Source organism: Phyllobates terribilis, unplaced genomic scaffold (assembly GCF_046119375.1).
Source record: "Phyllobates terribilis strain yellow unplaced genomic scaffold, ASM4611937v1 Scaffold_4__5_contigs__length_816908805, whole genome shotgun sequence".
Taxonomy (NCBI): Eukaryota; Metazoa; Chordata; class Amphibia; order Anura; family Dendrobatidae; genus Phyllobates; species Phyllobates terribilis.
Window position 1 is genome coordinate 693752398 of NW_027362764.1, and position 25269 is coordinate 693777666.

The 25269-nt window shown below is 43.2% G+C and overlaps 1 protein-coding gene across 2 annotated transcripts in view; it reads left to right on the forward strand.

Annotated features, from left to right (window-relative positions):
* DECR1 (2,4-dienoyl-CoA reductase 1) overlaps nucleotides 1-25269 on the forward strand; it is a 68036-nt gene that overhangs the window by 12325 nt on the left and 30442 nt on the right. For both annotated transcript variants that reach the window (XM_073679566.1, XM_073679565.1), the window contains exons 2-4: nucleotides 9365-9570; nucleotides 10061-10118; nucleotides 10497-10583. In XM_073679566.1, coding sequence (XP_073535667.1) covers nucleotides 9365-9570; nucleotides 10061-10118; nucleotides 10497-10583 — 351 coding nt within the window. The remainder of the gene's footprint in view (nucleotides 1-9364; nucleotides 9571-10060; nucleotides 10119-10496; nucleotides 10584-25269) is intronic.

The following is a 25269-nucleotide window of genomic DNA, read 5'->3' on the forward strand; positions in this document are numbered from 1 at the left end:
TGTGATTCTGATCGCCCGTGCTATACATCAGCACTGCTGTGTATATGTAAAATCACAATCTCCTATGACTGCTGGCCACAGGCTGGCTTTGAAAGGAGAATCGTAATGAAAGGCATGGGGGTCTTCAGCAGACCCCCTACTGTCATGGAAACCCATCAGCGCTCTTCAATTCATATCAGAAGCGCACTGATGAGTGCATGAAATGACTCGCACCTTTGCCAGCGCATGTTAAATGCCGCTGTCAGTGATTGACAGCGGCATTTAACATGTTTACAGCTTTGGGCTGAGCCCTGCTTCACCTGCAGCTGTTAGAGGCAGAAAATGGCTGAATAAATCAGCAATCCTCTGCCAGGAAAGATGCGGGCTCATCGTGCAAGCCCGCATCAAAGGCGGGGACACGACATATGACATAACTGTATGTCATGAATGGGTTAAGAACTATCTTCAGTGTAAAGAAGGACAATGAGATCTGGAAGTGATGATGAGCCCCACAGAGCTCTGATCTCAACATCGAGTCTGGGGTTACATAAAGATACAGATGGATTTGTACCAGCCTTCATCCACAGAAGATCTGTGGTCAGTTCTCCAAGATGTTTGGAACAACCTCCTACGGATTTCCCTCAAACTGTGTGCAAGTACAAGTGTACCTAGGAGAAGTGATGACAAAAGCCGGTCACACCAAATATTGGCCTGATTTAGATTGATCTTTTATTTATTCACGTAATAATTCTATTTTTATCAATTTAAATAAATGCAAACACTTTTTTTTTATTTTTTTTTTACATCTGCCTAAAATTTTTGCACAGGCGTGTATTTGCGTATAGTAATATATAGATTTGTAAAGAATAATTCAGTATTATGCAAAGATTACATTCGGGTGTGCAGGACTGAATTTCTTATTTAAAACCTTACTTGCATCCATCTAACCCATGGTTTTGCATTGCTCGTAAATGAGTTTCTTGCACACGCACCATCAGTGTGTTATCTTTATGGCTGGTGTGCAGGGATAAGTGGGGGCACTCGCTGTCTGCTTAGGCTATTTTACTATGCAGCAGGCATTACTAACAAACATGTCCTTAAGGTACAAGTAAGATTTTAATTAGACGCTTCATTGCCTCCGTTCAGAGATTCTCCTTGCAGTGATGTCTGGTGTCCACAGTTGGCCCGGCGCGCGCTGGGTGGGGTATGGTAGCTGTGCGCTTTGTGCTTTGAGCTCACTTTCTGTGCTTGTCCTCATAGTCTATAACTTCATCTGTTCAGCTAGTAATGTTATTTAGAGTGAAATATCGCACGTGATCCTGTGAGAGACGTCAGGCGTCTGTTTTTCACATACAAGCTATATACGTGGTTTTCATAAAACACGTACCCATTGTAATCTGCAGAGCTGTTCACATGTCCATGATTTTTGCAGGTCGTGTGGCCTCAAATTTTGACTTTTTTTTTTTTTTTTTTTCCCCCCAATCAGTCACGGATAAAAAAAATTCCCATAAGTCTGCAAAAAAAATCTCAAGCAACACACATGCCATCTATGGGCTCTTTAGTTTTTAAACGAAATTTGTCAGCAGGTTTTTCCTATACAATATAGGAGCGAAAAAACATAGAAAACAATCTTCTGCTGTCTGGTAAAACGGCACCATGTCAGATTTGCTTTCCATCCCCCTCTCGATACAGGAAAATCATCGCCCTTATTAACCATTGGCATCTAGTTTTTGCCATTTAATAGCACTGATTTCAATTAAACTATTATTTTTATCCTTAGTTTGTTAGATTTTCAATAAACCCAAATGTCACTGGAAATGGCTAAACTACATAACACTGGTGACCTTTTCTTCTGAATGTCTGTTTTTTTTTCTAACGTCCTCTACTTACAAGATGACATCTGTGCTTCCATTTCTGAGCAATTTTCGCTCTGGCCTTGACGTTGTGTCCTTATTTTGGAGAAAGAACATGTAATGGCTTTTAATTCTCAAGCTCCGAGGACAACGCTCTTGTAAAGGATACCGCAGATCTTCGTCTGGTCCCTTATGTCAGCCAGTGACTATGCCATATGAGCTAATACGACTTAATCTGTGTCTAGTATATATGTGCCATGATGGCCTAACACTTATATCTGCTTTTGGGCTATCTATCTATCTACAGTTGTGCTCAAAATTTTACACACCCCAGCAGAATTTTTCCTTTCTTGGCCTTGTTTCTGAGAATATGAATGATAACAAAAAAACATTTTTCTCCACTCATGGTTATTGGTTGGGTGAAGCCATTTATTGTCAAACTACTGTGTTTTCTCTTTTTAAATCTTAATGACAACCAAAAACATCCAAATGACCCTGATCAAAAGTTCACATACCCCAGTTCTTAATACCGTGTATTGCCCCCTCTAACATCAATGACGGCTTGAAGTCTTTTGTTATAGTTGTGGATGAGGTTCTTTAATTTCTCAGATGGTAAAGCTGCCCTTTCTTCTTGGCAAAAAGCCTCCAGTTCCTGTAAATTCTTGGGCTGTCTAGCATGAACTTCGCGCTTGAGATCTCCCCAAAGTGGCTCAATGATATTGAAGTCAGGAGACTGAGATGGCCACTCCAGAACCTTCACTGTGTTCTGCTGTAGCCAATGACAAGCCGACTTGGTCTTGTGTTTTGGATCGTTGTCATGTTGGAACGTCCAAGTATGTCCCATGCGCAGCTTCCTGGTAGATGAGTGCAAATTTGCCTCCAGTATTTGCTGATGTGCTGCATTCATCTTTCCTTCAACTTTTACCAGCTCACACAACCCCAAAACATCAGCGATCCACCTCCGTGCTTTACTGTAGGAATGGTGTTCCTTTCATCATAGGCCTTGTTGACCTCTCTCCAAATGTAACGTTTATGGTTATGGCCAAAAAGTTAAATTTTGGTCTCATCACTCCAAATTACCTTTTTCCAGAAGTTAAGAGGCTTGTCTCTGTGCTGTTTGGCGTATTGTAGGCGAGATACTTTGTAGCATTTGCACAGTAATGGCTTTCTTCTGGTGACTCGACCATGCAGCCCATTTTTCTTCAAGTGCCTCCATATTGTGCATCTTGATACAGCCACACCGCTAGTTTTCAGAGAGTCCTGAATTTCAGCTGTTTGTGGGTTTTTCTTTGCATCCCGAACAATTTTCCTGGCAGTTGTGGCCGAAGTTTTTGTTGGTCTACCTGACCGTGGTTTGGTTTTTACAGAGCCCCTGATTTTTCCATTTGTTAATCACAGTTTGAACGCTGCTGACTGGCATTATCAATTCCTTGGATATTTTTTTTTTTTTTTGTATCCGTTTCCTGTGTTATGGTTCAACTACCTTTTCCCATATATCCGTTGACAATTCTTTTGCTTTCCCCATGAGTCACAATCCAGAAACACCAGTGGCTGGATGAAAGATGCAAGAGTCTGTCTGGATCCCACAAACCCAAACTCTGCTTTTATGCACACACACTGATTAGAAACAAACAGGTCACAGGTGAGGATGTTACCTTTAGTAGCCATTCAAACCCATTTGTGTAAAATTCTGTGCATGTTATCAGGCCAAAATCACCAGGGTATGTGAACTTTTGATCAGGGTCATTTGGATGTTTTTGTTTGTCATTAACCCCTTTACCGCAGAGGGTGGTTTGCACGTTAATGACCGGGCCAATTTTTACAATTCTGACCACTGTTAATTACTCTGGAACGCTTCAATGGGTACCCCTGATTCTGAGATTGTTTGTTTTTTTTTTAGTGACATATTGTACTTGATTGTGGTAAAATTTCTTCGATATCACTTGCGTTTATTTGTGAAAAAAATGGAGATTTGGCGAAAATGTAGCAATTTTCAAAATTTGAATTTTTATGCCCTTTAAATCAGAGATATGTCACACAAAAACGGTTAATAAACAACATTTCCAACATGTCTACTTTTACATCCGCACAATTTTGGAACCAAATTTTTTTTTTTTTTATTAGGGAGCTATAAGGGTTAAACGTTGACCAGCGATTTCTCATTTTTCCAACAAAATTTACAAATCCATTTTTCTTGTTTTAGGGGCCAGATCACATTTGAAGTCACTTTGAGGGGTCTTTATGAAGAAAATACCCAAAAGTGACACCATTCTAAAAACTGTACCTCCCCCAAGGTGCTCAAAACCACATTTAAGAAGTTTATTAACCCTTCTGGTGCTTCAGAGGAATTTTTGGAATGTGGAAGGGAAAAAAATGAACATTTAACTTTTTTCACAAAAGTGTTACTTTAGACCCATTTTTTTATTTTCGCATGGGTAACAGGAAAAAATGGACCCCAAAATTTGTTGTGCAATTTCCCCTGAGCACGCAGATACCCCATACGTGGGGAAAAAACACTGTTTGGGCGCACGGCAGGGTTTGGAAGGGAAGGAGCGCCATTTGACTTTTTGATTGTAAAATTAGCTTGAATAATTAGCGCACGCCATGTTGCGTTTGGAGAGCCCCTGATGTGCCTAAACAGTGGAGCTCCCCCACAAGTGACCCCATTTTGGAAACTAGACCCCTCAAGGATTTTATGTAGGTGTATAGTGAACATTTTGAAACCAGAGGTACGACACAGAATTTGATAACATTAGGTCATCATATTGAATAAGTGGTCATTAGTCTTGAGCGCAAGTGTTCGCTACTTGAGTTTGCATCGGGTGCTCGGGTATGCACCATGTATCGCGGGTGCTCGAGTCCCCGCCCACATGTTTAATGGTTATTAGACACCCAAAAAAAAAACATGCGGGGATCGCTCGTGCATGGCAGGCAATCCCCGCAAGGTTTATTTGGCCATGAAGCATATGGGGCGGAGACTCGAGCATGTCATTCGAGCACCCGCGATACTCTGTGCATACCCAAGCACCCAATGCAAACTCAAGTAGCGAGCACTTGCGCTCAACACTAGTCGCCATATCGTCGTTTTTTTTTTACTTTTGAATAAAATCCCTAGCCCAACCCTAATCCTAGAGTTTATTTTTTACGCCATTTCTCGTGCGGTATAAGTGATTAGACTTTATTCTTCGGGTCGGTGCGATTACAGCGATACCAGAATCATATTGGGTTTTTATGGTTGACAGCACACTAAAAGACACATTTCTTTTTGTAAAATCTAGTTTTTGCATCGCCATATTTTGAGAGCTATAATTTTTCCATATTTTGGCCGACAGTCATGTGACGGCTTTTTTTTTTTTTTTTTTTTGCAGGATGAGTGTCATTGGTGCCATTTTCAGGCACTTGACATTTTTTTTGATCGCTTTTTATTGATTTTTGGGAGGCAGAATAAACAAAAACCAGCAATTCCAGAATTTTTTATGTGTGTGTTGTTTTTTTTTTTTTTTTTATGCTGTTCTGTGTGGCAAAATTGCTAAGGCAGCGTCATTCTTCTGGTCAGTACGTTTACAGCGGTACCACATTTATATAATTTTTCAAAGATTTTATTGTGTAAAAGCGGCAAAACAATTTTATAGAAAAAAATATTTTTTTTTTGCATCGCTTTATTCTGAGAGCTATAACTTTTTTATTTTTCGGCTGATGGAGCTGTATGGCGGCTTGTTTTCAGCTGTACCATTTTTATTTATATTCGTCTTTTTGATCGCGTGTTATTCCATTTTTTTGTTTGGCGGTATAATGATAAAGCATTGTTTTTTTTTTTTTTGTTTTTTTTTACCGTGTTCACTAAAGGAGTTAACTAGTGGAACAGTATTATAGGTCAGGTCGTTTCGGACACAGCGATTTCAAATGTGTACTTTTATTGTTTTGTTTTTCTTTCATAATATTTATTGATGGGTACAGAGCGGGGTTTAAATTTGGCGCCAATAATGCTGATTGGTTGCGACCGCGACCACTCAGCAAAGCGGTGTTTAAATTTGGCACCAATCTCGCTGATTGGTCGCGGCCGCCGATCGCGACCAATCAGCGAACCGTGTTAGTGAGTACTGGAGGGCGAGTTTAAATTTTCCGCCCATATCGCTGATTGGTCGCAGCCGCCGACCAATATATATTATAATATAAAAAATTTACACTTTTATTTTATTTTCTTTTAATTTTTTTTAACCCTTTTTGGACTTTTATTCGGTGTCCCACTATGGGACTTTCACTTTTTTTATTCTGATCGCCTGCATAGCACAGGAATGCAGCACCATCCCTGTCCAATGCTGGCTGTCAGCGCTGCAGATGCAGAAGATATTTTGGTCATGCACTGCGCATGACCGAAATATCTTCTTGCTGTCTGGTGACCCGGATGTTGTCATGACGACATCGGGTCATCATGGCAACATCCGGGAAGCCACGGCAGACAGCGTTGGAGGCCAGGAGAGCTTCGATTGCAGCATTGAGGGGGTTAATGTGCAGGGAGCAGGTGACACCCGGTGCTATCATCTGACACCCGGCGGCGATCGCCCCGCACCGCTTGTGTGCGGGCGTGATCGCCATATGACCTAACAGTACGTCATTGGACCAGTCGGCCCAGGTCACCATTACGTTTGGGGTGAGCTGGACCGCAGAGTGAAGGCAAAAGGGCCAACAAGTGCTAAGCATCTCTGGGAACTCCTTCAAGATTGTTGGAAGACCATTTCCGGTGACTACCTCTTGAAGCTCATCAAGAGAATGCCAAGAGTGTGCAAAGCAGTCATCAAAGCAAAAGGTGGCTACTTTGAAGAACCTAGAATATAAGACATATTTTCAGTTGTTTCACACTTTTTTGTTAAGTATATAATTCCACATGTGTTAATTCATAGTTTTGATGCCTTAAGTGTGAATGTACAATTTTCATATTCATGAAAATACAGAAATTTCTTTAAATGAGAAGGTGTGTCCAAACTTTTGGTCTGTACTGTATATTAATGTACAGTTATATGAAAAAGTTTGGGCACCCCTATTAATCTTAAGCTTATTGCTTTATAAAAATTGGTGTTTTTGCAACAGCTATTTCAGTTTGATATATGTAATAACTGTTGGACACAGTAATGTTTCTGCCTTGAAATGAGGTTTATTGTACGAACAGAAAATGTGCAATCTGCATTCAAACAAAATTTGACAGGTGCATAAGTATGGGCACCTCACCAGAAAAATGACATTAATATTTAGTAGATCCTCTAGTCGCTTCCTGCAGCTTTTAATGAGTTCCTGGATCCTGGATGAAGGTATTTTTGACCATTCCTCTTTACAAAACAATTCCAGTTCAGTTAAGTTTGATGGTCGCCGAGCATGGACAGCCCTCTTCAAATGATCCCACAGATGTTCAATGATATTCAGGTCTGGGGACTGGGATGGCCATTCCAGAACATTGTAATTGTTCCTCTGCATGAATGCCTGAGTAGATATGGAGCGGTGTTTTGGATCATTGTCTTGCTGAAAGATCCATCCCCTGCGTAACTTCAACTTTGTCACTGATTTTAGAACATTATTGTCAAGAATCTGCTGATACTGAGTGGAATCCATGCGTCCCTCAACTTTAACAAGATTCCCGGTGCCGGCATTGGCCACACAGCCCCAAAGCATGATGGAACCTCCACCAAATTTTACTGTGGGTAGCAAGTGTTTTTCTTGGAATGCTGTGTTTTTTTGACGCCATGCATAACGCCTTTTTGTATGACCAAACAACTCAATCTTGGTTTCATCAGTCCACAGGACCTTCTTCCAAAAAGAAATTAGCTTCTCCAAATGTGCTTTTGCATTCCTCAGCCGACTGTTTGTGGCGTGCTTGCAGAAACGGCTTCTTTCGCATCACTCTCCCATACAGCTTCTCCTTGTGCAAAGTGCGTTGTATAGTTGACCGATGCACAGTGACACTGTCTGCAGCAAGTTGATGCTGCTGCTCTCTGGAGGTGGTCTGAGGATTGTCCTTGACTGATCTCACCATTCTTCTTCTCTGCCTTTCTGATGTTTTTCTTGGCCTGCCACTTCTGGCCTTAACAAGAACTGTCCCTGTGTTCTTCCATTTCCTTACTATGTTCCTCACAGTGGAAACTGACAGAGATTTAACCTGAGACAGCTTTTTGTATCCTTCCCCTGAACAACTATGTTGAATAATCTTTGTTTTCAGATTATTTGACAGTTGTTTTGAGGAGCCCATGATGCCACTCTTCAGAGGAGATTCAAACAGGAGAACAACTTGCAAGTGGCCACTTTAAGTAGCTTTTCTCATGATTGCATACACCTGGCTATGAAGTTCAAAGCTCAATGAGGTTACAAAACCAAAAAAAGTGCTTTAGTAAGTCAGTAAAAAGTAGGTAGGAGTAATTAAAACAAGAAAATGATAAGGGTGCCCATACTTATGCACCTGTCAAATTTTGTTTGAATGCAGATTGCACATTTTCTGTTAGTACAATAAACCTCATTTCAAGGCAGAAACATTACTGTGTCCAACAGTTATTACATATATCAAACTGAAATAGCTGTTGCAAAAAACACCAATTTTTAGAAAACAATAAGCTTAAGATTAATAGGGGTGCCCAAACTTTTTCATATAACTGTATTTATTTTTTTTAAGATTGTTTTCGGTGGTGTCTGAGTCAATAGAAATATACCAAATTTTTCTCCATTTCTGCAGCTCAGTTTAACACTCATATTGCTCAGAGGAAAACTCTCATCATAAACCTTTTTTATAGAACGGCCTATTATAACTATATTCTAGGAAATAAATGTTACTACAGAGACTCCTTTAACGTGACACCCTATCATACAAATAAGGGTATACTTTAGGGCAGCGATGAAAACAAAACAAAAAAAAAAACTTTCCAAAAGTGTATTTGACTGTAGGAATAGCACTACATGCTGTACACGTGCTGAAATGCTAGTCCCATCTGCTGCCACAAGTCCCTGTCAGTCCCAGTTTACAGCAATCTGTGTGCTCTTTGCAGAACGAAACACCTTCAGAATGATGGAGCTGATTTCATCAAAAACTCTCCTTTTTTGGTTATTTCCTAAGCAGGCGCAATTGAATATTTAGTGACCTGCCTGAAGTAGAATTTGTTTCTGAACTGATAAAAATGTTTCAGCACATGATTTGCAACGTTTGAAAGTTTTTGCTTTGAGATACAGACTCTGGCTCCAGTGGGCTTTCTCCTTTTTGGTTGTTCCTGTAATACTGGTATATAAATCCACTTTTTTGTTGCAACATCCATTTTACATTTTCAATTAAACCAAAAAGTCAATTTTGAATTAAAAGTCTGAAAACAACGATTAAAAAGAAATCTAAATTCCCCTGGAATGACAATGAGCTGGTGCACGCTCAGGGCTGGCGTTATACAAACTCTAGGACACCGAAATCACTTTGCTAGAAATTTTTAAATCTCATATTATTTCATGTCCACTAGGGATTCCTCTGTATGTCCTGTACTAATCACTTGATGATTTTGTGCTGTCAGGTATTCAGCCATGGATCGCCAGTCTTATCAAGCGAGAGCAAAGAAGATCCTCAAGCCAAATTCTATCCCCCACTTCAGAACGTGATGTTACCGCCTGATACATTCAAAGGGAAAGTAGCCTTGATTACAGGAGGGGGCACAGGGCTGGGGAAAGGGATGACTACTGCCCTGTCCAGACTGGGCGCAGAGTGCGTGATATCCAGCAGGTGAGCTTCACAATATATATAGCTGGTGTTACTACAGTGTTCCCCCTTTTATATCCCCTCACTACTGCACTGATCTGAGTTCGATCTGTCAAAACATCAGATCGCACTCGGACCAATGTTATTAAATGAAGCCGTGCACTTGTCCGATATATATATTTTTTTTTTCTGGTACATTGGGTCATTTCAGAGAAAAATCTACCTTGCTGAGATTTATGCTGCTGGTGGTTTGGGCAGCTTGAATCGGCGGACAGGTTCCCTTTAAATAGTTTTTAGGTTGCTAATTTTGTGGGCACAGGAAGTTTTGATATAACTATTAACAGTATTGGAAATGAGAACATCTACGGTATAGGAAGAGATGGAAGTTCTTGTACTAAACCCTCCTGTCTATCCTCTTATTTTACACCAGAGCCGTCACTCTGCTTCGACCAAAAATCGATTTCTTTTACTTAAATTTGATAATTTTACCACTTTATTTTCATTTTGTTTTCAGGAAATTGGATGTTTTGAAAGCAACTGCAGCTGAGATCACATCGGAAACGGGAAATAAGGTAATTTTTTTTTTTTCATGATGCCACTAAATAAATATATAATATTTTTAAGTCCTACTTGCCTCACTGACTCCCCCTTCCCACTGCTCCTGCTTCTGTCATCACCACTGTCGCTGTGTGAACAGGGGCCAGGACGTAAGGCCAGTGGGGACTTTAGAAGAGTCAGAATGGAGGCAGGAAGGATCACTGAGCTATTACTCTGTCAACCTTTTTGGAAAAATTTTATCAGCTGTAAGACCCCCTTTACATCCCTTGTGTTAGCATGTTCGTCCAGCTACATCTGGACCTGTTATTACATCACACGGTTTCACATTGGTTAAAACTGGGGTTAACGATGCAAGAAAAGACAAGGTTACAATTTTCCACCATCTTCTGTAGGTCCATGCTGTTCAGTGCGATGTCAGAGATCCCGATTCTGTGAAGAAAGCTGTAGCTGAAGTAATTAAAGTGGCCGGACATCCAAGTGTGAGTATAACTTGTCAAGAGTGTAGTCAGACCGAAAATGCGGTCATGTACATGAGCCCTCAGTGGACCATTTAGGCCCGTTTTTGTCCGTTACCACACTGTACACAGATGACCTGATGTATAATAATGGTTCCAGGTCTTTGTCCATCAGATGTAATCTAATGTCTGCTGGTCCATGGAGTAGTTACAGAAGTTTATTCTTTATTACTACACTATAATATTCCTAACATGGACTCTTGTTTCAGTCCAGTTGGGATGGGGACAATACCTCTCTATATTCTAGAGCAGTGGTCCCCCACCCTTTCTAACCTTGAGAGCCACATCCATCTCCTGCTCCCCTCACAGTAGTGGTAACCAAAGCCCCCATTACTGGTATAATGATAACCAAAGCTTTTCCACATCAATCACCCCGAAGCTGGGTACCAAGATCCAGGGGTTCCCACAATACCACCATTCAGTATCGTCCCACCAGTCACTCCCAACACACTGTTGTATCCAGCTTCAGGTTTCACCCTACCTGTCAGAGGAGATGATATCTCCAGCGTACCAAACTTTAAATTATCTCCTAAACCCCCCTAAGACCAGTATATGCACATCCAGATCTGCTCTTCTGTGCAGGACTGCTCACAAAATCCACCATCTGAAGACCTGCTTCTCATACCTGTTTGCTAGACCTGGAGCTAGTGCACGAAGCTGGCAGAGAGCCGCGAACCACAATTCATGGGACTGTGAGGCACATCTGGCTCCCGAGCTACAGGTTGGGGACCCCTGCTGTAGAGGTTTTGGCTACCTGTGACCTTCAGTTGCTCTTGCCAACTCTGCCTGCACTTAATGGTCATTTGGCTGCTTTGTCACTAATTCTACAGACACTACATTACTTGGGCTTTCTGGGGTTAGTAGTTCTACACTCCTGACCATGAAGCCTCCTCTACTGTCACGTTCCTCTTGGCGGTCTCTTCGTGTCGTCCCTCGGAGCTCAGTCACTTTCTCACCCGCTGGAGCTGAATTGCTGGCAGATCTTTGTCCTCACTCCTCGCTTTCCTTTCTGCTTGTGTCTTCCTGACACAGCCCCTCGGTTTATTATATCCCTGTATGATGGTGCCCTCCGCATTCACTTTGCCCTGTTAGTGACGCGCCTGGATGACTGATGAAAGCAAGTGGAAAGCTCGGTCATTAAGACCTTTTTTTTTTTTCTTTCTATTCTGTTTGAAGTGCAATGAGCACTCTTTAGGGGGAAGCCTGGCTCAATGGCTCAGATCTGTGGCTGACCCCTGCTCCCTCCTACTTAGTGTGACCCTATCACCCGTCTTGTGACTAGCACAGTGTAATTTCCATTAAATATGATGTGTTTATAGAAAATTGTTAAATTTCACTGAAATGCTATTATAATAATGTGCTGCAACGATGTGTGGACAATAGGGATGAGCGAGCATGCTCCGATATGGAGGTATCCGAGCGTTCTCAGGTTCAGGTAGAGGAGCCAGCGTGCTCGCGTCAAATGCTCGGGTAGCTGCGACCGCACGCGGGGAGAGTGCCCGATACACTGCCGCCAGGCACGCGGGGAGAGTGCCCGATACACTGCCGCCAGGCACGCGGGGAGAGTGCCCGATACACTGCCGCCAGGCACGCGGGGAGAGTGCCCGATACACTGCCGCCAGGCACGCGGGGAGAGTGCCCGATACACTGCCGCCAGGCACGCGGGGAGAGTGCCCGATACACTGCCGCCAGGCACGCGGGGAGAGTGCCCGATACACTGCCGCCAGGCACGCGGGGAGAGTGCCCGATACACTGCCGCCAGGCACGCGATCGGGCATTTGACTCGAGCATGCTCGTTCATCCCTAGTGGACAATCCTAGTGGAGCTTCTCTTTTAAAGTCCTCGCTACACAGAATAAAGTGACTATAGAGGATCCCATTTAAATGAAAAAGTAAGAAATAAAGTGCCCAAACTGCCAGCTGTCTCCCCGGACTTTCTCCGTGACATGCTTTCTCTGCACAGCTGAGCGTGCATGTGTTTTTTAATAGGTGGAGTTGAGCTTTAAAACCTCTAAGCAAAATGTTCTTGCTAGAGGACCCAGGTAATATCGCTGTGCGTTTCTGATGTTCTTGGGCCTATTACAAATAGTTTTCTTTATTTGTGTATTGTTAAGCAATTCCCCAGAAGTGTCTTGAAGCTGATCTTCTTCTATTTTATAGTTCTCTCAAGCCTGATGAGGCTGGTAGTTTATTTTTGATTTTTTTTTTACTTTGAAAATCCATGTCAGATGTATGGACCTGATCCTTATATGAGCAGTTTGAGGCCAGCTATAGAATTAAACATCTAAGCCCAAGTGTATTCAGTCTCTGCCCACCCGGCCTGACTAACTGACACAGCTTGTACTGAGCAGTCAGAGATCTCTGCCGTAGAGGGGAGGAGGTACACTGAGGAGCTGTCATTCAGGCTAGGGGTGGAGATTGAGTTGAACTTTCATAATGAATTATACTGCTATTCTGACATTGACTTTCAAGTCTGATGATATTTAGGTTTGTTCTATATATATATATATATATATATATATATATATATATATATATATATATATATATATATATATATATATATATATATATATATATATATATATATATTACAGTACAGACCAAAAGTTTGGAAACACCTTCTCATTTAAAGATTTTTCTGTATTTTCATGACTATGAAAATTGTACATTCACACTGAAGGCATCAAAACTATGAATTAACACATGTGGAATTATATACTTAACAAAAAAGTGTGAAATAACTGAAAATATGTCTTGTATTCTAGGTTCTTCAAAGTAGCCACCTTTTGCTTGGATGACTGCTTTGCACACTCTTGGCATTCTCTTGATGAGCTTCAAGAGGTAGTCACCGGAAATGGTCTTCCAACAATCTTGAAGGAGTTGCCAGAGATGCTAAGCACTTGTTGGCCCTTTTGCCTTCACTCTGCGGTCCAGCTCACCCCAAACAATCTCGATTGGGTTCAGGTCTGGTGACTGTGGAGGCCAGGTCATCTGGCGTAGCACCCCATCACTCTCCCTCTTAGTCAAATAGCCCTTACACAGCATGGAGGTGTGTTTGGGGTCATTGTCCTGTTGAAAAATAAATGATGGTCCAACTAAACGCAAACCGAATGGAACAGCATGCCGCTGCAAGATGCTGTGGTAGCCATGCTGGTTCAGTATGCCTTCAATTTTGAATAAATCCCGAACAGTGTCACCAGCAAAGCACCCCCACACCATCACACCTCCTCCTCCATGCTTCACGGTGGGAACCAGGCATGTAGAGTCCATCCTTTCACCTTTTCTGCGTCGCACAAAGACACGGTGGTTGGAACCAAAGATCTCAAATTCGGACTCATCAGACCAAAGCACAGATTTCCACTGGTCTAATGTCCATTCCTTGTGTTCTTTAGCCCAAACAAGTCTCTTCTGCTTGTTGCCTGTCCTTAGCAGTGGTTTCCTAGCAGCTATTTTACCATGAAGGCCTGCTGCACAAATTCTCCTCTTAACAGTTGTTGTAGAGATGTGTCTGCTGCTAGAACTCTGTGTGGCATTGACCTGGTCTCTAATCTGAGTTGCTGTTAACCTGCGATTTCTGAGGCTGGTGACTCGGATAAACTTATCCTCAGAAGCAGAGGTGACTCTTGGTCTTCCTGTCCTGGGGCGGTCCTCATGTGAGCCAGTTTCTTTGTAGCGCTTGATGGTTTTTGCAACTGCACTTGGGGACACTTTCAAAGTTTTCCCAATTTTTCGGACTGACTGACCTTCATTACTTAAAGTAATGATGGCCACTCATTTTTCTTTACTTATCTGCTTTTTTCTTGCCATAATACAAATTCTAACAGTCTATTCAGTAGGACTATCAGCTGTGTATCCACCAGACTTCTGCAAAACACAACTGATGGTCCCAACCCCATTTATAAGGCAAGAAATCCCACTTATTAAACCTGACAGGGCACACCTGTGAAGTGAAAACCATTTCCGGTGACTACCTCTTGAAGCTCATCAAGAGAATGCCAAGAGTGTACAAAGCAGTTATCAAAGCAAAAGGTGGCTACTTTGAAGAACCTAGAATATAAGACATATTTTCAGTTGTTTCACACTTTTTTTGTTAAGTATATAATTCCACATGTGTTAATTCATAGTTTTGATGCCTTCAGTGTGAATGTACAATTTTCATAATCATGAAAATACAGAAAAATCTTTAAATGAGAAGGTATGTCCAAACTTTTGGTCTGTACTGTGTGTGTATATATATATATATATATATATATATATATATTCACTTTCTGACTCCGGAGGGTGTGGACATGCCTGTCTGCTAGATTGTGGAGACAATACGGCGCCGGACTACTGGCAGCCCATTGCAGCAGCAGAAGCTTCTACTTTATTTTAGTTACAGTTTTGTTACAGTTATTTTATTTTATTACCTTCTCTGGATTGCAACGTTCCTGTATACTCGTCTATTGGGGATGGAAGATACAACACTTCCCACACTATCAACTGCTGCTGGGCACACAGCACGAGATCTGCACCTGGATCTTCTTCCACCACTTACAAGTCTCCTGCAGGTACAGACACTCTGGGGCAAGCAATACGGACCAGCTCAGCTAATGCTACTGAAGGATGCATGCTGCTACCCACAGCCTGTGACAGGGATACAGCCATATGTGAGCGGTGGAGGTCACTGTATACGATTTGCCATGGAGAGGACTGGTGTGACGGGTGGGAATAATGACGGGATGGTGGACCCTAGGTCTGTTGCTAAACGAGCAGTGTATTCTAGGGATCGTCTTCTGGAACTGCGCAGGATAAAGTCTTCTCCAGCAGTGGCAATACTGAATGTTCCACGGGAAATAAGGAGACCTTTCAGAGGCTGCAGAGCAGGCAAGAAGATCAAGTCCTGGAGGAGAAGGTTTAAACCAGTGGTCCCATCCATTATCATGGGTAACGTACGATCGCTGGGAAATAAGTCGGATGAACTGCTGGCTCTGAGTAAGACCCAGAAGGAGTTTAGGGAATGCAGTCTCATGTGCTTTACAGAAACCTGGCTGCATGAGGAGGTCCCAGATTCATGTGTCTCGGTACCAGGGTTTCAAATGGTTCGGGCTGATAGAGAGAGAGTTAGATGCGGCAAGAAAAAAGGTGGAGGAGTGATACTCTACATTAACAACAGATGGTGCAATCAGGGGCATGTAACTGTTAAGGAGAAACATTGCTGTCCAAATATTGAACTGTTAGCAGTGGGCCTCAGGCCTTACTATCTGCCTAGAGAATTCACTCTTGTTATTGTAGTTGTGATGTATATACCACCATCTGCGAACCCAGAGGCTGCTGGGGATGTGTTGTCAGGGGTGATGGCCCGGCTTCAGACTAAACACCCAAACTCTCTAACTGTAATTTCTGGGGATTTCAATCGAGTAAAGATCTCATCTGCAATACCAAAGTTCTATCAATATGTCAAATGTCCTACACGGGACAACATCACACTGGATCTCCTCTTTGCTAATGTTAAGAATGCTTATTCATCGGCTGCATTACCCCCCCTGGGGAAATCTGACCACAACCTCATACTATTGTCTCCTGCTTACCAACCAGACGTCCGCAAACAACCAGTGACAATTAAAAAGATAAGGAAGTGGTGTCCAGCAGCAGAGGAGGCGTTACAAGACTGCTTTGACTGTACAGACTGGGAGGTGTTGTGTACCATGAAAGAGAAATGTAATGTTAATGAGATTACTGGCAGAGTTACTGATTACATCAACTTCTGTATGGACATTGTAGTACCTGTTCAAGAGATTCGGTGTTATGCAAACAATAAGCCATGGATTACAAAAGAGTTGAAACATTTACTAAACATGAAAAAACTGGCTTTTAAAAGGAAGGACAAGGAGGCATTGAAAATTATACAGCGAGACCTAAAGGGGAAAATTAAGATTGCCCGTGAGGCATTCAGAGTTAAATTAGAAAATCAATTTGCACAAAAAAGCTCCAGAGAGGTGTGGGCTGGAATGAAGCTAGTGACTGGGTTTAAGGCAAGGTCGGAGCAGGGGGGTGGTGGACTTACAATGGCTAATGAAATGAATCAGTTCTTCAATAGATTCAGCAATAAAGGTGCGGTAGCAGCAGGGAAGGGGGAGGAGGCCGGGGAACAACTAGCTAAATTAACAGGGGGTGAAATAGATCATTTCTCGGTCTCCAAAAATGACGTGAGGGACCAGTTTAGTAAGCTGGCCATTGGCAAAGCAGCAGGGCCTGACGGTCTCAGTCCACGTGTCCTCAGAGTGTGTGCAAATGAGTTATGTACTGTCTTCCAGCATCTCTTTAACCAGAGCTTACAATCAAAGAGAGTACCAGTGCTATGGAAGACTTCCTGCCTGGTGCCGATTCCCAAGACTACCTTCCCGGCTTCCCCGGGGGACTATAGACCGGTGGCCTTAACATCGCATGCGATGAAGTCCTTGGAGAGAATAGTACTTGCTCACTTGTGTCCGAGGGTGATGGCGCATACTGATGCTCTTCAGTTTGCGTACCGGCAGGGACTGGGTGTGGACGATGCTGTAGCGTCTCTGCTACAAACAGTACATTCCTTTTTGGACAATGATGGAACCACAGTGCGTGCTTTGTTCTTTGATTTCTCTAGTGCGTTCAACACATTACAGCCACTCTTACTGCGAGGAAAGTTGATTAAAATGGCGGTGGATGAGGGACTTGTGAATTGGATAAATGACTACCTGTCGGATAGGCCACAGTTTGTTAGGTGGGGGATGGCTACATCAGATAGTGTACTGAGCAGTGTCGGAGCCCCGCAGGGAACAGTGCTGTCGCCATTCCTCTTTACATTGTACACAGCTGACTTTCAGTATAAATCAGACCGTTGTCACCTCCAGAAGTACTCGGATGACTCTGTGATAGTTGGCGGTATTGGGAAGGACCAGGACGAAGAGGAATATAGAAGGGTGGTTGCGGACTTTGTAGTATGGTGCCAGGCTAACCATCTAGAACTAAATGTTAAGAAAACCAGGGAGTTGGTGATGAGCTATGGAAGGTGCAAGAAGGTATGCCTACCTGTTACCATTGACGGTCAGGATGTGGAGATGGTGGACAGTTTCAAATATTTGGGGGTTTACCTGGATAGCAAGCTAGACTGGAAGTGCCACATGGAGAAGGTCTACAAGAAGGGGATGAGTAGATTGTACTTCCTAAGGAAGTTAAGGTCTTTTAATGTGTGTGGCAAAATGCTTGAGGTGTTCTACCAATCCATTGTGGCTAGTGCCACCTTTGCGGCAATAATTTGCTGGGGTAACAGTGTGCGTGTTGCTGACGCCAACAAGCTCAACAAACTTATAAAGAAGGCTAGCGCGACGGTGGGCCTACAGCTTGGGACTTTTGAAGAGGTGGTAGAGGATAGGATTAAGAAGAAGTGCAGAGCTATAATGGGCAACAACACACACCCGCTTTATGAACTGTTTGCGAAACAGAAGAGCACATTCAGCAATCGCCTAATACAACTAAGGTGTAAAAAGGAAAAATACAGGAGATCGTTTGTTCCAACAGCTATGGGGGTGTTTAACAAATGTCTGAAAAGCAATGTCTAAAGCATTCCAAATGTTTTGTTATTATATGTGTCATGTTCGAGATCTGTGTTCTGCTGCTGTGATACCGCAATTTCCTCCGGGATAAAATAAAGTATATCTTATCTTATCTTATATATATATTTATATTTATTTATTCTCTCTGCTCCACACTGAAACCGTAAGAAATAAATAATATTCTGTTTTATATTCTATTATTGTATTTGAAAATTTTCTTAGATTAAAAAACCAACAGGAATTTCTTATATTCTTTTTAATAATTGCTCTTAGCCAGTTCTTTGGATCTTCCTGGTCACAGGTCACACTCAGATCCTGTGTAGTCTGGTCCTGTAGTCGCACTGCCTCTATCTTCTCCCTACTTATCACATGCTTGGTGTAGTACTACACATCTATTCAAATCAATAGGGGGCAGATGTGCAGTACCGGCAGTGGCCACTATGCAGTTGATGTAGCGGTGCTGTGCAGCTCCACAGCTGATCACTTCTAGTCGACACCGGGGACAACTGATTGGCTGGTGTCGGTTGTCGCACCCCCACCGATCAGATATTGATGACCTATCCTAAGGAAAGGCCATCAATGTAAAAGTCCCGGACTACCCCTTTTTAAGTTTGGCTCATTTTCTGATTAAGTGTCCAGAATAGCCATCTGGACCTGGTGCTTTATTGTTTGATGCAGAGATCTTGCCAAATTCACTTCTGTTTTGGGAGCATCAAGATCATTCTCTTGGTCAGTAGATAATTGAGGTAGAGCTTGGAGAGTAAGACATGAATGACTGGATTCTAGATCGGTTGGAGTAGCTCTATAAGGGTCCTCAAAATAATTAAATGATACTTCTCTATTTTTTTTTTCTGTTTTGGTATGTTGTTATTGGGTGTTTGGATCTCGCAGGGTAAGTATAGGATTGTGTGTAGAATAAGGGCAAGTCAGTCTGGCCAACAGTGAGCCTGGTCTATTGCCCCAACGATGATATCTGTCATGTGCTGATTGTTTTGCCAGTGTGCGTGACCATGTAAGAAGGTTTCCATTAACTATTTTGATTCTTGGAATATCTGTTTTGTTTGGAGAGAGGGATGTGTTATATAGGCTTATTGGGCTTTGAGTAAGGCATTATTAAGTTTATGGAATTGTTCCTTTTAAATTTGCTGTTTTTTTTTCAAAGCTGTATAATTTTGTAACCCCCTCATAGCAGTTTTTGAGGTGACCCATACTAGAGGAGTCATTTAAATGTAATATATGATCTATGAAATTATTCCAATGCATTTTAAGGTAGGAGCTAAAATCTTTGGCGAGGTAAGAAGGAAATCTCCAAAATTTTAGATGATGATTGGTTGTGGTGTGAAATTATGATTGGGTGTATTTCTGTGTGGGTTGACTATCTCTTTGCTCAAATGGACTTGACGAGAAAATCTATTCTTGAAAAAGAATGATGAGCTGCATATTAAAATGTGTGTTCTCTAGTAGAACCATGTCGGAGTCAGAGGGACCACAAATGGGACAACATTCAACATCTGGGAGAGCTGTTGAGTAGTCAATAGGGATTAAGTACCACGATTTGATCTGTCCATTTGTGGATCCATTACAGAGTTTAAATCACCCTCTAGAATTCTGTTTTAAGGGTTTCTCTGTTGTAAAAGATAAGGGAGAAAGGTAGGATCAGGCTGATTAGGGGCATATACATTTAATAACATGTAATTGTGGTCAGCAATGTCCACAGATAACAACATGATAAATCTGCCATGAGGATCAACTAATTTGTCCTGAATTGTGTAGGGAAGACCTTTATGAAATAGGATAGCCACCCCTCTAGTTTTTTTTTTTTGAAGAATAATTTGCCAAGCAGCAGGCGTCCAACAAAGTGGCTTGTAGTGTGAAATTTTCCCTTCTCACCCAGTGTGTGCTTCTATGTAGATTGTCAGGGGTCATATGTTTAAATGGTTAAGGACCGTTCTACATTTAAAGGGGTTGTCCACTACTTTTTATTATCCCCCGGGGCACATAAATACCTTACGTTGCAGTTACTGCCTATGAGCGGCGCCATCACTGGCCGCTCACAGGCATCACGTGACCCCCGGCTGCAGCCAGCTCTGACATCCGCTGATGTCGCATCAAGTTCCGGCTGCAGCTGGAGGTGACTTTATTCTGCGTTCTATGGTGGATGCTGGGATGTGGACGGGGTTACCCGGCATCCACCGCACGCTCTCCCTCTCCTCATTCATTGGGAAAGCGCGCAGTGGATGCCGGGTGTGACGCACGGGGTAACCACACCCACAACCCTGCATCCACAGCGGGGACCACATCACTGAGGTCACTCCTCACATGACGTGACATCAGTGGCAGGTCACGTGATGCCTGTGAGTGGCCAGCGTTGGCACCGCTCACAGGCAGTAACTTCAACACAAGGTAATTACAAAATCCCTTATGGGCCCCAGGGGAATACATTGGGGGGATAATAAAAAGTAATGGACATCTTCAAGGTCTGCTGTTCCGCGATATAAACTTTAAGATCAATGGCGGTTGTATAATGTGGTGATGTATTGGTTTTTGTCAAGACATCAAAGATGAGTATATCAAAAGGTTTAATCCGCAAAGAGGAATACATTCGGTTAAGATTCTTCTTCCCAGCGAGCGAAGAAAACCTGGGCTTTGTTTAAAGTCTGTGTAGCGCTGGCGTCCCTGCCCTCTGCTAGGCAGGGACGCTGCTCTCCTCACCGCTCTGCTCCGTGCCCGGCGTCCTCTCCCCGCTCTGCTGTCAGCGCGCGCTCCTTCCCGGCGTCCTCCTCCCGCTCTGCTCTCAGCGCGCGCTCCTTCCCGGCCCCTGTGCTTAGGGCGCGCGCGCGCGCGCTCCCCTCCTCTTAAAGGGGCCGCGCGCGCCGTCCTAAGGAGTCCCCGGCCAATGGCCGGAGGACTTCATCATATATAAGGCACCTCCTCCAAAATGGAGGTGCCCGAGCAATGTTGTTTGCACCTGTGTCTCACCTGTGCTTCAGCCCTCAGGTCCCGTTGCCAGTTACCTGCCAGTTACCTGCCTGATTCCTGCCTGATTCCTGCCAGTTTCCTGCCTGATTCCTGCCTGAATACTTGTTACCTGTCTGCCAGTCTGAGGTCCGACGGTCTGCCTTACTACTCCTGTCAGTCTGTCTAAGGACCAGCCTGCCCGCTCACCTGGGAGCGCATATCAGCTACCTGCCTGCTTGCCTGAGGTCCGACGGTCTGCCTTACTACTCCGGTCAGTCTGTCTATGGACCAGCTTGCCCGCTCACCTGGGAGCGCTTCTCCGTTACCTGCCTGCTTGCCAGCCCGGAGGCTCCGTTGTCACGTGCTGTGACCACCAGCTATCTCAGAGACTCTTGCCCGCTCACCTGGGAGCGCATCTCCGTTACCTGCCTGCTTGCCAGCCCGGAGGTCCCGTTGTCACGTGCGGTGACCACCAGCTATTCCAGAGACTCTTGCCCGCTCACCTGGGAGCGCTTCTCCGTTACCTGCCTGCCTGCCAGCCCGGAGGCTCCGCCGTCACGTGCCGTGACCACCTGCTATTCCAGAGACTCTCGCTTGCTCACCTGGGAGCACACGTCTACCATCTGCCTGCTAGCCTACCCGGAGGTTCTGTCATCACAGGTCGTACCTACCCCTTACCCAGAGACTGCCCTGATCACTTGCCGTAACTCCCTGTCCGTTCACCCAGAGACTGCCACCCGCTCCCTTACAAGGGCCGCCCCCTTGTATAGTAGCTCAGAGGTTCCGCCTCCTGGACCCGTTACAGTCTGCAAAGAAGGAGAGCCACACACCGCTAGAGAACCTATGAAAAGGAAGAATGGGCATAATTAATGAAAAATTTCACATGTGAGCAGATAACAATTAACCATAGTTACTGGTTATTTGTTATCAGACCATGTAGCCCTGAACAGTGTAGACAGTCAAGAAAGTCCGTTATAATCTCCCACTGAAATAATGATCATCCTTCATTTGGCAACCAGAAATGGCGGTGTGCATCTATTGGATCATCCAAGATGTGAGTGTGGCCGTTATCTTGGACTTTTAGTTTGGCTGAATATAACAGCTGAAACCTAATAGAGTTGTCATGAAGGTATTGACAAATGGGTGAGAAGCCTTTTACGTTTTTGAGTGACCAAAGAATAAAAGTCCTGAAAGATGAGGATATGTTTTTCTTTTTAACTGTTAGTGAGTTCATTCAATGGCACCCTCTTAAGATTTGTTCTGTAATGGATCAGTTTTTGTGAATCTAGCAATGAGCGGACATGAAAGGCCTCCCCCTTTTTCACTAGGAAGACCTATTCGATGGGCTCTCTCAACCATCAGGGAGTCCGGAGTGATAGGAAGTTGGAATGCTTGTATTAGATCAGTAGTGAGAAGGGTGGTTAGATTACCTCCAAAAATATTTTCAGGGACACCTATGAATTGGAGATTATTCTGCCTCTCTTTATTTTCTAGGTCCTCCTACTTGTCACTGATGGACATTTCTTCTCTTTTGACTTTTGGTGGATGCTTGAGCCAAAGAAGTGATGGTAGTTTCACAATCATCGACTCTGTTCTCCAGTTTGGCAATTTTTTTTTGTACATTTTGTCATGATCTAGGCTAGAGCCAAATTGATAAATGCAAGTAGGACATCTAATCTCTTATCAAAAAGCGGTATGAGTAGTCTTGAGACTTCCTGAGTGACCGCAACTGCTTGTAGGATTTCTGTTGCAGACAAAGCTGGAAAAGTCTGGTGTGGTGACATACTAGATAAGAAATTGTCCTCTCCAGTTAAAAGTTCAGACAAAGCCTCTGGATTCTCTAATTGTGTTGTCATCTGAGACTTTGTCAGTAATCGTTTACCTTTTTGGTAGAAGGTGTAGGCGTTCCCAAACCGGTACATCTGGTTGGCATTTGCGGTACGAAGTGAGGTGAATTTTGTTGCTTTGACAAGTATTTCTCAATGCCCACTGGTATATAGGGCTCAACCGCTGTGGGGAGGTAGTCGAAAAGATTGTATGAAATGTAAGGAGAGATTTTTCTCATACTAAAAAATCATAGGAGATGAATTAACATGCGCCATTAACAACTCAGAAAAATGGCGTGTTACCAACAGCGGTAATTCAAAAAATGAAAGATCTCTCTCTCCCATTCTCCTGTTCACTTACTCCCCTCTTGAATGGACAGGTGAGGCTAGGTGACTGAATGTATGTAAGTTCAGGAAATAACGTTGCCTGTATCGGTCACTGGGCTGTAGTTTTGTGTTAGAAATGTACGGTACATTTTGCGGACTAGAAGTGTCAGGTATGGTTAGAACCCAGCATATAACGATAAGAAAAGGGGAGGGAGCCCTACAACTAGGGAAAGGGAGAGTGGAGACTCCTAAATGAAGCTAACGACAAACCCTGATGCCCCTATAGACCCTAAATAGGTTCTGCACCTATCGCTGAGCAGGAAACTTGGCCCTAGCTGACCCTAAGGCTAGGCCCTAGGTAGGGAGCGGGATGGGTGAGCACTAAGTCAGCCCCACTACAAACTAAACTACACACAGGGAAAACAAACAGGGGAATGCACGTAGCTCCAAGATGACACCGGATAAAGCACAGCAACAATCCACGAAGGAACTCCAAGGTAATTCTAGTCGACTACTAGAATCCCAGGCTTGAATAAATAAAACATGCTATCACCAGCAACTCTCTGAGGAACTGAGTATATTTAAGGACACAGCAAGGAAATGCTGATTAAAAGCGGAAAGGTGATGATACCTCGGGGTCCTAAAGGGAAAAGTATAATCCCCAAGCAAGGTGAGGATCACCGCTGGGTCCTAAAAGGATCAAGGAGATGTTTGTAAGGCCAAACGCAGCGACCTTCTACAGCCGGACACTGTATGACTGTCTGTCAACCCTGACATACCCGTGACTATAAGAGTCATTGGACCATAAGACGCACCATAAAATTTTGGGGTGAAAAAGAGGAAAAAAATGATTTTTAAATAAAATGGCAGTGCATCTTGTCTGTTTGAAAAAGTAGCTTACCGGGTGACAATGGAGCCGGGTCACTGCTTCAGGAGGCCGGCGGCAGGAGTGGGGCGATGCTGCAGGACCTGGGCTCTCATAAGATGTCGACGCCGGTGGGCACCAACTGCAGTCTAGCTTTTTATGTCTGTCAGCAATGGGGGCTCTCCTGGATCTCCCCCCATAGCATTTCATTTCATTCAAATGTCGACTGATGGTTCATGCTGATACTGATGCACCCTGAGCCTGCAGGACAGCTTGAATTTCTTTTGAACTTGCTTGGGGCTGCTTATCCACCATTCAGACTGTCATGCGTAACAACCTTTCATCATTTGTTCTCTGCTGTCAACGTCCAGGGAGATTAGCTACAGTGCCATGGGTTGTTAACCTCCTTGATTATGTTGCACACTGTGAACACAGGCACATCAAGATTTCTGGAGATTGATATTTTTTTACAATTTTGGTTCTCGAAGCCTCAGACAGTTCTCTTCTCCTCCTGCTCCTCCTCTTTCTGTTCTCCATGCTTAGTGTTGCACACACACACACAATGAAAAAGAGTGAGTCAACTTCTCCCTGGTTTTAGATGCAATTTTCATATTGCCCACACCTGTTTCTTGTCGCAGTTGAGTTTGAACAAGCATCACATGCTTGTTTACCCACAATTTTGGAAAGGTGCCAACAATTTTGTCCAGCCGATTTTTGGAGTTGTGTGTTGTTCCAATATACACAAAGAAAATAAACCTTTTGTAATTGCAATAATTTTTTGGGAGAAATACTTTTTTCTGGAACAATTCCAAGGGTGCCAACACTTTCGGCCATGACTATACACCAGATATTTTGAGTATAATCTCTGTGAAATTTTTAGCCGAATATATATTTTTAGTTATCGATTTTTGTTTATTTTTAGCTAAAAAGTTGCAAACCAGGTTAAAGCGAAAAAAAATTTAAAGAGCATTTTTTACTTTTTTTTTTTTTTTGCGCAAAATTCGTGAACCATGAGCAGCATTTCGTGGTATTTTTGATATATATATATATATAATTTTTTTTTTTTTTTTTTTTTGCAATAACTTCTTCAACACACAAGTG